The following is a 13,685-nucleotide window of genomic DNA, read 5'->3' on the forward strand; positions in this document are numbered from 1 at the left end:
GCGACCCGCCAATGAGCCACCAGCAGCAGCCTTTACGCCATTATTTCACCAGATTTTACGCTCCTCTGTTCAAATTAACGTCGGGCTGCTTTCTCTGAGCCTCTTTTACGTAACTCGGTTATTCGTGGTTAGTTGTGCAAGTAGCGTTGAGCTGGATTATCTGGGCAAGGATTAGAAAAAAAAACACACCAGCTAGCTAGTTGGTTAGCTGAGAAGCGTTAGCATCAATTCAGGAGGAATGCCTGCCAACACACGTTGAAGATGGTTGATTGCTGTTGTTGTTGTCGGTGCGATGGTGTTTTACGTCTTTCTCGTTGGTGTCATCCAGCTGTTTCTTTTTACATGAGTTCGGTGGATGTTGGGCAACACTTAACTAAATGACATCATCCATTTTATTGTTATTTACCTTATTAAAGTAACTCATGGTGTCATCATATTACAGGTTGAGGCCAGACTCCTCAGGTGGAGTCTTTATTTTCACAGTTGCAGGTACACATATGTTTTCCCTTTTTAAAGCCGGTTATTTGTGAATATGTTGTGAGCTGAAAACTGAAAGAGCCTTAATCAGTTTACTTTGAAAACAAACATTTGCTTTCACTATCACTTGTTTTTAAGCCACATGACGTGCAGTTACACAGTGCTGTACTTTCTATGCGGTCATGTCACCATAGTCAAATATTTGGTAACTCATTAATATCAGGTAGTGCTCCAGTAAAGCAGGTTGCCAAAGTTCCTTAAAATTTACGCAGTACTTCATGCTGACTGTTGCTGGAATATTTTATTTCTTGAGAGAAGTCTGAGCCCGAGAATGAGCCGTGGAACTCAACCTGTGCTCGTGTTTTTTTTTCCTCCTTCCAGAATAAAGGTCCAGAGGAGAGCTCTGCTGGTCCAACCCCTTTCCCTTTCCAGACATCCGGCCAGTATGTCCAGTGATCCTCCTCCTCCGTACCCTGGAGGTCCCAGTGCCCCACTCATTGAGGACAAGAATGGACAACCTGGTAGTACAACTAAACATGCAGGACTTTGGACAATGTTAATGTGCACATACGGTTTAACCCCCCACACTATATTTGAATCATTATGCTTGAGTAAACTGTATCCATGGAGACTTAAAAATAGCTGTTGAAAAAGTGCACCTCTGATTCACCAACCTAGAAAACTCTCATGAAGAGGAAACGCACTTTGAGCACACTGATAATCAAGCAGGGCCAGCTGTGTGGTGGTTAGTTTCGTTTCTTGTTGATTTTAGACTGAAATGTTAATGTTTTTTTTGCATGAATCAAACCTGTGTGCTCCGGTCCTTAATGCCATTTTGTTCCCCTTCAGTAACAGGTCCTGTAAGAAATGTTCCTATACAAGGACAGCCCTTGCCTCCAGACTACGGCCCGCCACCCTACGAGGCCACAACCCCAGGCTTCCTGCCCCCACATGTCCCTGGAGAGGGGCCCATGCCCATGCCCATGCCGCCACTACAAGGTGCAAATATAAATAAACACACAAAAACATCAGAATAATCTGACAAACACACGGTCATAACATATGACTATTTTCAGACGGAGCAAAATTAGCTTTTATTTGGAGTCAAATCTTTGGCCTAATCCAATATGTATTCATCTTTTTGTCTTAATTAAGCCCAGGTTCAGTGCACCAACACCTCAGAAAAACATCTGGGACTTTACCATGCTAACTTTCTTCAACAGACACTTGACTTGGGCTTTTTGTTTAATCAGAGTTGTAGAACCAAAACAAAGAGTATAGAATGTCTAAAAGCTACGTTGAGCTTGAATATTGGATGCTAATCCTCAGTGGGTTTCACAGTAGTAGGGACACTTGAACATCTTTCATTGAATTCCTTGTTAATAACACTTATCCTGCTGGTACAGACCCATCACTGTGAGCCTTTCACCTTAAATCTAATTCCTATTGGAACCCCTAACTATCATGATACCTGACAAGTTGATCCGTGTCTAAATTCATATACAATAGAGTATATTAAGTGTAATTTACATCTGTACAGGTGGCCACTACCCGCTTCCGCCTGGTCACTTTCCTCACCCGATGACGGGACAGATGGGCCCTGATCCCAGTCAGTTCGTTCACATGGGAGGTCACACAGCGACCGTCCTGGCTCCTCCTGGAGCCGCCACCACTGTGACCGTACTGCAGGGGGAAATGTTCCAGACCTCACCGGTGCAGACTGTTTGTCCGCACTGTCAGCAGGCAATCGTCACCCGCATCTCCCACGATGTTGGCCTCATGAACTCACTCTTCTGCCTGTTCTGCTTCTTTGTAGGGTAAGTAGCACACCGATAAAGGTCACCGAACAGTGGTTTGTGATGGGGTTGGTTGGCCTTTAAGGTGCACTCTGTAAATATGTATCGCACATAAGACCGCAGTTTTTAAATACGCAGGACCTCAACCGGGTGGAAGAATTGTAGTTTTCAAGGCTAGGTTTTTGCATATACGAATCTTTAAAGGGTCTCATATTGTGTATTTTCCAAACAAATCCATGATAAAACACTTTATTTATCTATGTCTATGCGGAGCCGCATTGTTTAGCTAACCAGCAGCCTAAATGACGAAATCCTGTTCTGGCAAAAGGCCCGGCTCACCCTACTCTGTCTACGATTGAGAGTCGCACTATTGCAGCCGATGGGGTAACCGGCTACATTACAACAGAGAAGCTCTGATTACAACACACAACAGAAACTCTGATTACAACAGAGAGACTCTTGATGACAACACACAACCGAGAAACTCTGATTACAACACACAACAGAGAAGCTTGGATGACAACACACACAGAGAATGAGACTTCTCTCTGCTCACGGTGCCATTACTCCGTCCCAGCTTTACATGATATTTTGTTCCTCATTTTCAGGTGTGATCTTGGCTGCTGCTTGATTCCCTGTCTGATTGATGACCTCAAGGATGTGACGCACACCTGCCCTTACTGTAAGGGCTACATTTACACATACAAGCGTATATGCTAACCACCGACAGCCGTATGCCACAGAGACATGTACATGCCCACACGTAAACTCACAGCTCCTCCTGCTGGTAGTGACATGCTTCTCCCCCCCCATTTTTGCAAAGTGTTGTGTAGCCCTCTTAAATAGTGCAGTTTTCTCATTAGTTCAGAATATTTACTGTATATATATTTCAGCTAATTCTTTCATGTATTAACATGCATTTGAAATGTACAAATCTCACCGAACTACAGAAGATGTAGGGCACTAAAACATACACCCAAATGGATAGGCAACAGGTGCATCTAATCCCGGAATAAAGGCTTGGGATGTTGCGCATGTTAACGGGGTAAAAAATATCTGGATTGACAGACAGCCTTGTTTAGCGAAAGCTGTGAAAATGGTCACTATTTATTTGAATTCATCTGTGAATCTTGCTGAAAAGAGAGCGTATTGAGGTCAAACATTCGGGTTAGCCTTGTTTTTTTTTTTCGTATTTATTTAAAATATTTGATCCACTATTAACAAGTTAATATTGCAAACTGTGAACATTTTTGTCCATGTCTGATCATTTTGTTTGAATAGACAGTTTTTTTTTTCCTTTTATCATTATCCCTTTTTGAATGTGAGCAAACTAATGAACCATTTACAGCTATATGAAGTGATGTATTTGCTGGTTTGAGAATGCCCAAGATTGATGTTACACGCTATATTTCTTAATCTTCTGGGCTTCATTCAGTAGTCACAATGTTCAGTGATTTACAGTTAATGCCCTCTGTCCATGATGTACTTAATTTTGATAATAAAGCCAATCTTTGCACTTTAAGTTGGAATTTAATTTCCCCCGCTGATACATTCATATTAGCTATCAACCCCAGCTGTTGTTGGTCTTTGAGAGATTTGGGCATTGAGGACTTGCATTGTCATCTCATGAGTAAAAGCAGTGTATAATTTAAGTAGCCAACAGAGTTTTACTGTTACTGATAGAGACACACTGACAATTTAGCAATCAGGTCCTCTCTATAAAAAAAAAAAAAAGTATGTTGGCAAACACATTACAGTGGTGGCCCCATCGTCATCACATCACATCGTTTAGCCTGTAACTCTAATATGGCATAAACCCGTTAAGATTACCTGCATTCCTAAGATGCATGTTAGATAATACCGATGTCTTTTGACCGATACTAAATAGTGACCCCTCTGCTAGGAATAAGCTTAAAAATAAATGATTGTATCCAACATTGTGACGCCATTAAGATTACTAACAATGAAACGACCATTGTATGCCCACCACAGCATGCTCAATCTGCAGTTCACCTTCACTCAAAGTGCAGTTTGTCTGCATGAGCCACACATCAAAACAAATAATTCTCACTGGCTAGTTTCTTGACTCTATGCATTTGATTTATTTTCTTCTTGAGGCTAAACTGTGCAAGGAAGTAAATTTTGAGTTGAAGGATTGCATCGAACTTTTAATACAAAGTACTGTATGCCGTTGTTGTGGATAATGCTGGTCTGCATTGCTCTCTAAATGTCTGTGATATGTATAACTATGTGTCAACATTTGTTTGACCGTTGTATACAGGTATTATTTTATCAATAAAAATCAGAACATGACTCTTCCTTGAAACTCTTTAATATTATTTTGAAAATGAACTCTGTGTGCAAAGTAAATATTGTGTGCAAGTATGATCTGCAACCACTAAAAGAAATTGAAGTTTCTTCAGCTGGGCCTGTGCAGAGTAGAAACTGCACAAACTGGAATTTATCAGAAGAGTTCCCAGAACTACCGGAGCCCGTTAGCTTTAAATATCGGCTCAAAAAAGGGACACTGTAAACGAAAAGGAACTTTGCCACATAAGCATTAAAGACATTAAGAAGTGAAAAGGTTTCAGTCTCTCCATCGGTGTCCACACGGGGCACTGCAACACTTGTAGAAAGTTGTCATTGGTTCATCAGCTGATCGGGTCTGAATCTGCATGAAATACGCCCGGAGATGGCCGCACTTGGGACAGGTTTCTAGGAACGGAGACAAGTAGTAAGTGTCAGTTTGCAATCACAAGGAAGTGTGGAGTTTGCCATATTTGGTTTACACCGTGCAAAAAAGAAGACATGTAAAAGCTGATAAAGCTGGAAAAGCTCACCTGATTCATATTTAAATTAAACACAAGAATCATCTCCAGGGTAAATAAATGCAAATCTGAGTGTGCGAGCAGCCCTGATTTATTCTAGGAAAGATTTTATTAGAAATCAGAACCGCTTCACAAACACTTAACCAATGCAACACTGATACAGTGCAAAGATTTCATGCTGTGCTTTGAAACAAAATGTACACTCCATGAGATGTTGTGTGATTTGATGTGCTAAAAACATGGAAAGGAACCACACAGCTAAAAATAAGTAATAAAATAAAACTGCATGCATAGTAATGCACATCCATGTTGGCTTCAGTGTTTGCCATGGTAATATATACAGTCAGAATTTCATACTATATCCTGTACGTTTTTAACAAAAATCAATACACCTACGAGTTAATTGCAAGCATTATAATATAATAATGAATACATGTAATATATAACAATAATTAACAGATTATAAAGTGGAGGATAGCTTAAATTCAGAAAACATGTCTGCGTTTCATCGATAGCTTAAAATAAAAAGCTGAATTTAAAAATAGAGAATTACATATTGATTCACTTTATTTTGAAATAGTACTTTAATGTGATTTAAAAACTAGGGAGATGATTAAACAAACATTTATATGTTAAAACCATTTTATGAAACATAAAATTGTGCAAATCATCGAGGAGGGTTCATTATTTTGCACTGAATGTCATGTGTCGCAAAGTTTACAAGCATTACAAGACAGAGTTACGGCTGTTGGCTTGGGCATGTGTGTAATTAAGGCATTAAGTAACCAATACTATGGGTTTTTATTGACGCAGACAACACTTGCTTTAAATGCATCAAGGCAAGAGACCCAGGATTACTGGCCTCTGGTTCAGGGATGAACTGAGACCCCACACACACCCCCACCCACCCACCCCCCCCCCCCACACACACACCCACCCACCCACCCACCCACCCACCCACACACACACACACACACACACACACACACACACACACACACACACACACACACACACACACACACACACACACACACACACACACACATTTTAAAGTCACTTACCAGGAGTAGAGTCCACGTTCTCCCAAGCTGCAGCTCCACCGAGGACATCATCCACCTCTTTCATCTTGGGGTACTTTCTGTAATTAACCTGCAGAAAACAAAAGTAAGTCAAATTTAACCCAGATACACTTTAGTCGCCTAGTCATCTTGGTCTAAAACTCGAAACCTAGACATGAACACATATTAAACATAACACGTGCTTCTTGTCGTGATGTGTCATGTCAACAGAACTCACCTTTCTTGTGATGTTGTGTACATACGGACAGGTATTGCAGGCGAATCTCATGCACTTCTGTCCTTCCTCGACAATTAAAACATTTCCGCAGGTTGGACAAAAAAGAAGCATGTTACCCGGGATTATATATATGTAGCAAAAAGCTACAAAACAATCTAAAACTCAGTATGAGTCCTCTTATTTACACAGTTAGCAAACTGTTGAGGTCTCACTGCCGTTAACAGTTCGGTGCATGTGTAGAAGCGGAAGTGGCAGGTGCTACTCTTTTTATCACTCGGTGGGAAACGAAATATCAAGAAAGGACGTGGTTTAAAACATATAAAATAACTTCTTTTCTTAATATTTACAATCTATAAATACGAGAATCGCTGAATAATATTAAATCACCTACATTTGTATCTTCTAAATAACATATTATCGTGTGAATTCGCGTCTGCTGAGGGGAACCAATTATACGGAGCTACGGTTTCTTTCCGGCATGTATTAATTACTGTACACCTTCTTTGTTTACTTCATGGCTTTTTGCAGCGAAATAGTTTCCGCTTAAATATGTTAAGTATTGAGTAGTAAACTGTTTGATGAATCACGTGATGACGGAGGAGCAGAGTCAGGACACTGTTGGAGGAAGACCGTCTGTGAAGGATGAAGAGGCGGGGAACGAGAACCTGACAGAGATGGCATCTTCAGACGCAGAGGAGGAAGATGAGGAGGCTCTCCCTCATTCAGAGATCCTGGATATTTTCGAGGAGGGACTTGCTCGACTTGTGCAAGACCCCTTACTCTGTGATCTACCGATTCAGGTTGGTAAATCTTTGAAATTCTTAGAAAACATTATAGTAAGTCCTACTAAACAGACGTAGCTGGCAGAGAAGAAAATACATGAAAAACCTGTGTCAAAATCTCTGTAGGATACAAGAAGTGCCGTATATTTCTCTTCAACCTGTTCATCTTTATCTGTAGGTGACTCTGGAGGAGGTCAATTCTCAGATTGCTTTGGAGTATGGCCAAGCAATGACTGTGAGGGTTTTAAAGGCAGATGGAGAGATACTGCGTGAGTCTTTATGTTGTTTTTGTTGTTGAATTTTTAACCGAACCATTAATTGCATATACACTTTTTTCTAATCCCATAATGCTTATGTATTTGGTTTAATTTGTGAACATCACTACACAATTATTAAAATGATAAAAGTGATTTTTTGTAAAAGTGGATTTTTACTAACCGTAACATTTTTTGTCTCTCTAAGCCATAGTGGTGGTGCAAAATGCCACTGTGCTTGATCTGAAGAAGGCCATTCGCAGATTCATGGAGCTGAAACAACAACGTGAAGGCGGAGTTAAACATGTCAGCTGGTAAATGCACTCACAAACACAAGATCACATAAACTGGATTTAAAATGAAATGGCCAAACTGATTGCAACTCTGTTACAGGAGATATGTTTGGAGAAATTATCAGTTAATTTTTCAAGGTGAAAAGCTTGAAGATGACAAGATGAGGCTTAAAGAGTAAGTGTCTAAAATAATCCTTTCCTTCCCTTTGTGATGCTGTTATCATCAGCACTGTTTGACTCTGTGTGTCTTCTATATATTCAGCTACGGGATCAGAAACAGAGATGAAGTGACGTTCATGAAGAGACGCAGGAAAAAATGATATGTCACAGCCAACGTTTGTCACGTCAGGAAAATGGACCATTTCCCGTGTGTGCTGATTCTACTTGCCTCGCAGACTGTACATTACTTTCACAAAGTACTGATCATTGTATGACTTGTTATTTTAAGTGTTTTGGGGTGCATTTCAAACTGAGCATGACACTCAAAGAGGCTCCATGTAAATAAGATACCCCTCACGTTTACTGACAGTGTGCCATGATTTTGTATAGTTGTCTGCAAACATTAAAACATATTACAGTGTTTTATAATCTTTTGGGATTTTGTGTTCTACTTTCATCTCAACAAGAGCATTCTGTACATTTCCAGAGAAGGCCGTTGTAGCCCGACGATTTGAATATGTCATGGTATCAGTGAACACTACATGGCATTGTTGGCTTAGTTTGAATGTTACCTGTACAGAGAACACTTGGAGCAGCTGAGTGAATACGGTAATATGCACCACCAACAATCTATTTATTACAGTTTAAATTGGTCTTAATGGAGTCAGTAGTTTAGATGTTTTTGTAATGTATTTTTTACTAAAGTTACATATGAGTTTGAGATTTGTGTTACAGGTTACTTTGACAACTAATTTCAGCATTTTATTTAGTCTAAATTATTATTGTTGCTACTTTTGCTCACTCAAACCAGAATTAGTTTAATAGATATCTTTTTTTTTTTCCAAAGCTCTGTTTATTGCATATTATTTTCAATGCCAACCATCTTAAAATGCATTTTTAAAGTATGGATTGAATCTAAGACTAATTATAGTAAAGGTAGAGTAGACAGTGAGTAAACATTTGTTTTCTCAGTCAACGTTTGATGTCAATAACAAGTTTGTTTAATGTAAATGGGTCCTTTATTGCTGGCAATAAATGGATAACACTGTCTTTGGTAGTAACAGTATTTCTCTAACTACAACATCTAAAACTTTAAAAGCCTTCTATATTCTATGTAGGTACAATCGTGAATTCTTATTTTTTGTTTGTTTTTGTGTTGATTCAGGAACGTTAAACTGAGAGGAAGCTTCTCATTTACAGGAACGCCCTGATCCCATTCACACAGACATTCACATCTGGAAGCTGTCCATTGTAGTCTGATCTGCTGTTGCTCAAGGGCACCTGTGGTTTCTCCACCCAGATTGTTCTTGTCAGCCTGGAAATTTAACCAACGACCTCACCACTGCCCCAGTATGGAACATTTTTCACACCAAACTAACATATACAGTCAACCAAATATCAAACCTAAACCTAAAAAAAATCCAACAACTCTGTCTTTTCAGCATCCACCATGGCCTCTGCAGATAGCGAGCTTGAGGAGATATTGACTGAGTTAAACCATCTTTCACTCGAGAGACAACAATTTTTGGAAAGGAAAAAAATGCAGTGCATATTTCTCGAAATGAAGAATCGAGCAGAATTTGGACAAACAGGTGAAGTATGACAGAGCAGTCCTAGCCATGAGACAGATATTTGCATGATGCAAATAAAGTCTTTTGCACATTATATATTTTGCTGCTGATGTCTCATTTATTTGACAATGTTTTTCTGCCAGGTGAGGCAGCCTCAAATCTGCACCAGATTGACAGCATTGATGACACACTGAAACAGCTGACAGAAAGGAAGGCAGAGCTCCAAAAAAGCTACGAGAACATCCTAAATGACAAAGATATGAAGAATGGCAAGAAAGCTGAGTCAACATTTACTAGTATCACCTCCTGTCAGATTTTGCCTGATGTTCCTGTTCCTTGCATTGACATTGTCCATGTTGACGGTCCACCTAAGATCCCTGGTGAGTCGTTGATGCACAAATGCTCATTTAAAGTTTAGTCTTCACATGCAAGTTCTGCAGCCAGTCACAAGTGACAACCCCCTTTTCACTCTAATGCTGTCCTTCATCAGTGGAACACAAGTTATGTAAAAAAGTTAGCGAGGCAGTCTGCCTCTATGAGAGAGAGAGAGCGAGAGAGAGAGAGAGAGAGAGAGAGCAACCACTGGAAGGCTAATGTTAATAGGTACAAGGCCCAAAGTAATCAAAGAAAAAGCAACTAACTGAAAGTTAAAGGAGAAGATGAGTTTTAGGTTTGGATTCAAAGGCCTTAACAGAGTCAGACATTCTGATGTCAGCAGGAAAGTAAATTCCAGAGAAAGGGAAAATTTCAGGAAAAGGCCAGTATTCTGAAAGTACAGAGCAAAGATGGACATCAGACAAGTTGGATGTGAAGGGGCATCAGGGGCACCTTAGCGTTTGATTCATGGATTAGGAGCCAATGGTCGGAAGCTTACCTTGGTGTAATGTGGTATTTCAAGTGGAAGTACAAGCATGCGGCAGGCCAGACAACAATACATTACAATAATCAAGTCCGGATGTAACAAAGGAATTCATTGGATAAAACAGATTTTTAGCAATTTTGCAAAGGCAAAAAAATGGTGGTCTTGTTGATTTATTTCATGTCAAACTTTGAGAAATTAAGTTACTGTTACTGTACTTGATCTAATTGTTGTCAATGTCAAGCTGGGCCAGCATCTCAGTTTTATCAGAATTTAGGAACAGGAAATTGTACAACATCCAGACAAGCAAACCTCTTAAATTATAATTTGGGAATGTCAATCTGCTTTTACAGGCCCATATAGCTGAGTATCATCAGCAAAACAGTGGAATGTAATTTGGCTAAGAGGTAAAATATAAAGAAAGAAAAGCAAAGTGCCAAAAACAGAGCCCTGAGGTAAACCATAATTAACATCGGAAAAAATGTAGATGTAGTATTTCTATAGGAAACACAGTGTGTTCCCTCAGATCAGTAAGACTTTGTAGTTCCCAGAAATGACCAGAAAGCAGTTTAGCTGGAAGTAAACAGTTTAGACAACGTTTCAAGAGAGATGGTCTACAAATGATGCATTGCAGTGGTCCTTGGTGTTGAGTTTACTTGAGCAATCTCGGGAACCCAACTGAACAACAAGAACGATTAAAAATCTTGGTCCTCTAAAAAAATATTTCTCATTCCAGTACAGAATCCTTTCTTCTTCTTCGAAAGGGTTACAGTGGATTGTCAAACGAGGCGGTATTGTGCTGACAGCCAAACAAGTAAAAATCTCTTGAGTCCTTTTTTAAACAATGGATTCCTAATAATTCAGCGCAGTGACCAGAAACTATCTTTCTGTGGTTCATCATGTTATGTGTGGCGGTTTCTTTGACACTGAATTATATTTTCATCATACCAGAAGTCATGTTTTGCAGTTTGCTAAAAGAGCAGGATACAGACTTTGCTTGCTCAATATTATTAGATTTGGATGTGGCTAGCAGATGTCGCTACAATACAATTCCATTGTAATACGTTCATGTTATTTCATTGTGAAGTGATCAGCGCTTCATAATGGTGGGTATTGTTATTTTTCTGTATTTTTCTGTAGAACCTAAACCTAAAAAAAAAATCCAACAACTCTGTCTTTTCAGCATCCACCATGGCCTCTGCAGATAGCGAGCTGGAGGAGATATTGACTGAGTTAAACCATCTTTCACTCAAGAGACAACAATTTTTGGAAAGGAAAAAAATGCAGTGCATATTTCTCGAAATGAAGAATCGAGCAGAATTTGGACAAACAGGTGAAGTATGACAGAGCAGTCCTAGCCATGAGACAGATATTTGCATGATGCAAATAAAGTCTTTTGCACATTATATATTTTGCTGCTGATGTCTCATTTATTTGACAATGTTTTTCTGCCAGGTGAGGCAGCCTCAAATCTGCACCAGATTGACAGCATTGATGACACACTGAAACAGCTGACAGAAAGGAAGGCAGAGCTCCAAAAAAGCTACGAGAACATCCTAAATGACAAAGATATGAAGAATGGCAAGAAACCTGAGTCAACATTTACTAGTATCACCTCCTGTCAGATTTTGCCTGATGTTCCTGTTCCTGTTCCTTGCGTTGACATTGTCTATGTTGACGGTCCACCTAAGATCCCTGGTGAGTCGTTGATGCACAAATGCTCATTTAAAGTTTAGTCTTCACATGCAAGTTCTGCAGCCAGTCACAAGTGACAACCCCCTTTTCACCCTACTGCTGTCCTTCATCAATGGAACACAAGTAACACTGATCAAGTTCCTCGGTTATGTCCTATTAGAGTTGGTGTTGTTATTATTTCCTCTACTTAAAAAAACAAACTTTACTGAATACACCTGCAAACCTGTGGCAGTACTTGTAATTGCAATTCTGTGGTGGAAAAAGTATACAAAATATACTTAAATCTCCAAATAAAAAAGTACTCATTGGAATAATATATATTATATTACTGGATCTTAATTAATTATGCATTAACGTGTAAATCACTTTAAAATTAGCCCCACCAGCTAAAACATTAATTACTTACTGCTGGGTATCTTTGTCTATATTAATACGTATATTGGAATTTATTTGTTGATGTATTTGTTGTATTAAAAATCTAAATGTGCACAGTAAAACATAACTTAAGTAATCAAATTAATGTAAACACATGTAAATGTGAAGTAAAAAGTACAATATTTGCTTTCAAAATGTAGTGGGGTAGAAGTATAAAGTACCTCAAAATTAAACTTTAGTATAGTACTTGAGTACATGTATGTAGTTACATTCCATCAATGCTGAAATCTAAATGACTAAACTGGAGATTTCTTTAAATAGCAACTGATGTGTACTTCCTTTATTCCACGTGGCCATTTTTTTAACATATATTTCAAGTTTCCATTGTTTTCTTGGTAAACAACTAACATGACATCTTCCTGTTGTTAACAGCCCCTACAGTGATTCTGGACGTGGGACACTTCCCGCTATGTCCATGCAGGACACAGTGCCCTGAGTGTAAGCAGTTCATAATGACAGAGACTATTACTTCTGTCAGCAGTGGCACCTGGCTGGTGTGCTTCGCGACAGCTTTGATTGGGTAGGAAACCATTCCCACTATCCCAGTGAATTATTTGCATGAGAATATAATCATACCTTTTTGGGCCCGTCTCTATTTATGCAACTGGTTTTATGGCACTGGCAGGTTAACATTTTAATTTGTTCCTGTTTCTTCTTTTGCAGCTGCGTGGCGGGTTGTTGCTTCATTCCCTTCTGCATGAAACTGTTTAAATCGACCAAACACAAATGTCCTAAGTGTCGAACGACAATCACGACTATAAAAAAGCTCTGAGAGAAAAGGAGCTGGTGGAAACTTGAAGCACGGAAAGAAAGAGCATCAGATATAAGTAGTATTTCAACAGCATAGATTCCTTGCAGAGTTTACCTGTTTGCATTCCTTATCATCATAATTACTGAATATGAGTGGTGGAGGGATACCGTTTATCAATAATCACTTCAGTTTTAATGGAGCACATGCCAGAAGGAAAATGTGGTGTTGACGAGAGAGAGAGAGAGAGAGAGAGAGAGAGAGAGAGAGAGAGAGAGAGAGAGAGAGAGAGAGAGAGAGAGAGAGAGAGAGAGAGAGAGAGAGAGAGAGAGAGAGAAACCACTGGAAGGCTAACATTAATTAGGTACAAGGCCCAAAGTAATCAAAGAAAAAGCAAAAATAAATTCCAGAGAAAGGGAACATTTCAGGAATAGGCCAGTATTCTGAAAGTACAGAGCAAGGATGGACATCAGACAAGTTGGATGTGAA

At 39.3% G+C, this 13,685-nt stretch overlaps 3 protein-coding genes across 6 annotated transcripts; 2 read left to right on the plus strand and 1 right to left on the minus strand.

Moving 5' to 3' along the window:
• Window positions 1–871: 871 nt before the first annotated feature.
• Window positions 872–4,586, plus strand: cdip1 (cell death-inducing p53 target 1; the record flags this gene model as incomplete). 4 transcript variants are annotated; one of them, XM_079232547.1, is made up of 4 exons in its annotated part: window positions 872–998; window positions 1,327–1,476; window positions 2,018–2,294; window positions 2,882–4,586. In XM_079232547.1, the coding sequence occupies 4 exons, from the start codon at window positions 923–925 to the stop codon at window positions 2,991–2,993; spliced, it is 615 nt and encodes a 204-aa protein (XP_079088673.1). In that variant the 3' UTR covers window positions 2,994–4,586. The 4 variants fall into 4 exon arrangements, with proteins under 4 accessions (XP_079088673.1, XP_079088674.1, XP_079088675.1 ...); XM_079232548.1 differs by having other exon boundaries at window positions 923–1,001; XM_079232549.1 differs by having other exon boundaries at window positions 923–1,001; window positions 1,333–1,476.
• Window positions 3,049–6,592, minus strand: polr3k (polymerase (RNA) III (DNA directed) polypeptide K). Its single transcript, XM_079232551.1, has 3 exons — window positions 6,401–6,592; window positions 6,166–6,253; window positions 3,049–4,988 (listed from the first exon to the last, which is right to left on the minus strand). The coding sequence occupies exons 1-3, from the start codon at window positions 6,509–6,511 to the stop codon at window positions 4,861–4,863; spliced, it is 327 nt and encodes a 108-aa protein (XP_079088677.1). The 5' UTR covers window positions 6,512–6,592; the 3' UTR covers window positions 3,049–4,860.
• Window positions 6,593–7,049: 457 nt separating this feature from the next.
• Window positions 7,050–8,247, plus strand: snrnp25 (small nuclear ribonucleoprotein 25). Its single transcript, XM_079233859.1, has 5 exons — window positions 7,050–7,200; window positions 7,361–7,451; window positions 7,645–7,750; window positions 7,830–7,904; window positions 7,992–8,247. The coding sequence occupies exons 1-5, from the start codon at window positions 7,075–7,077 to the stop codon at window positions 8,047–8,049; spliced, it is 456 nt and encodes a 151-aa protein (XP_079089985.1). The 5' UTR covers window positions 7,050–7,074; the 3' UTR covers window positions 8,050–8,247.
• Window positions 8,248–13,685: the final 5,438 nt, after the last annotated feature.

This window comes from Taurulus bubalis, assembly GCF_910589615.1.
Source record: "Taurulus bubalis genome assembly, chromosome: 17".
NCBI lineage: Eukaryota > Metazoa > Chordata > Actinopteri > Perciformes > Cottidae > Taurulus > Taurulus bubalis.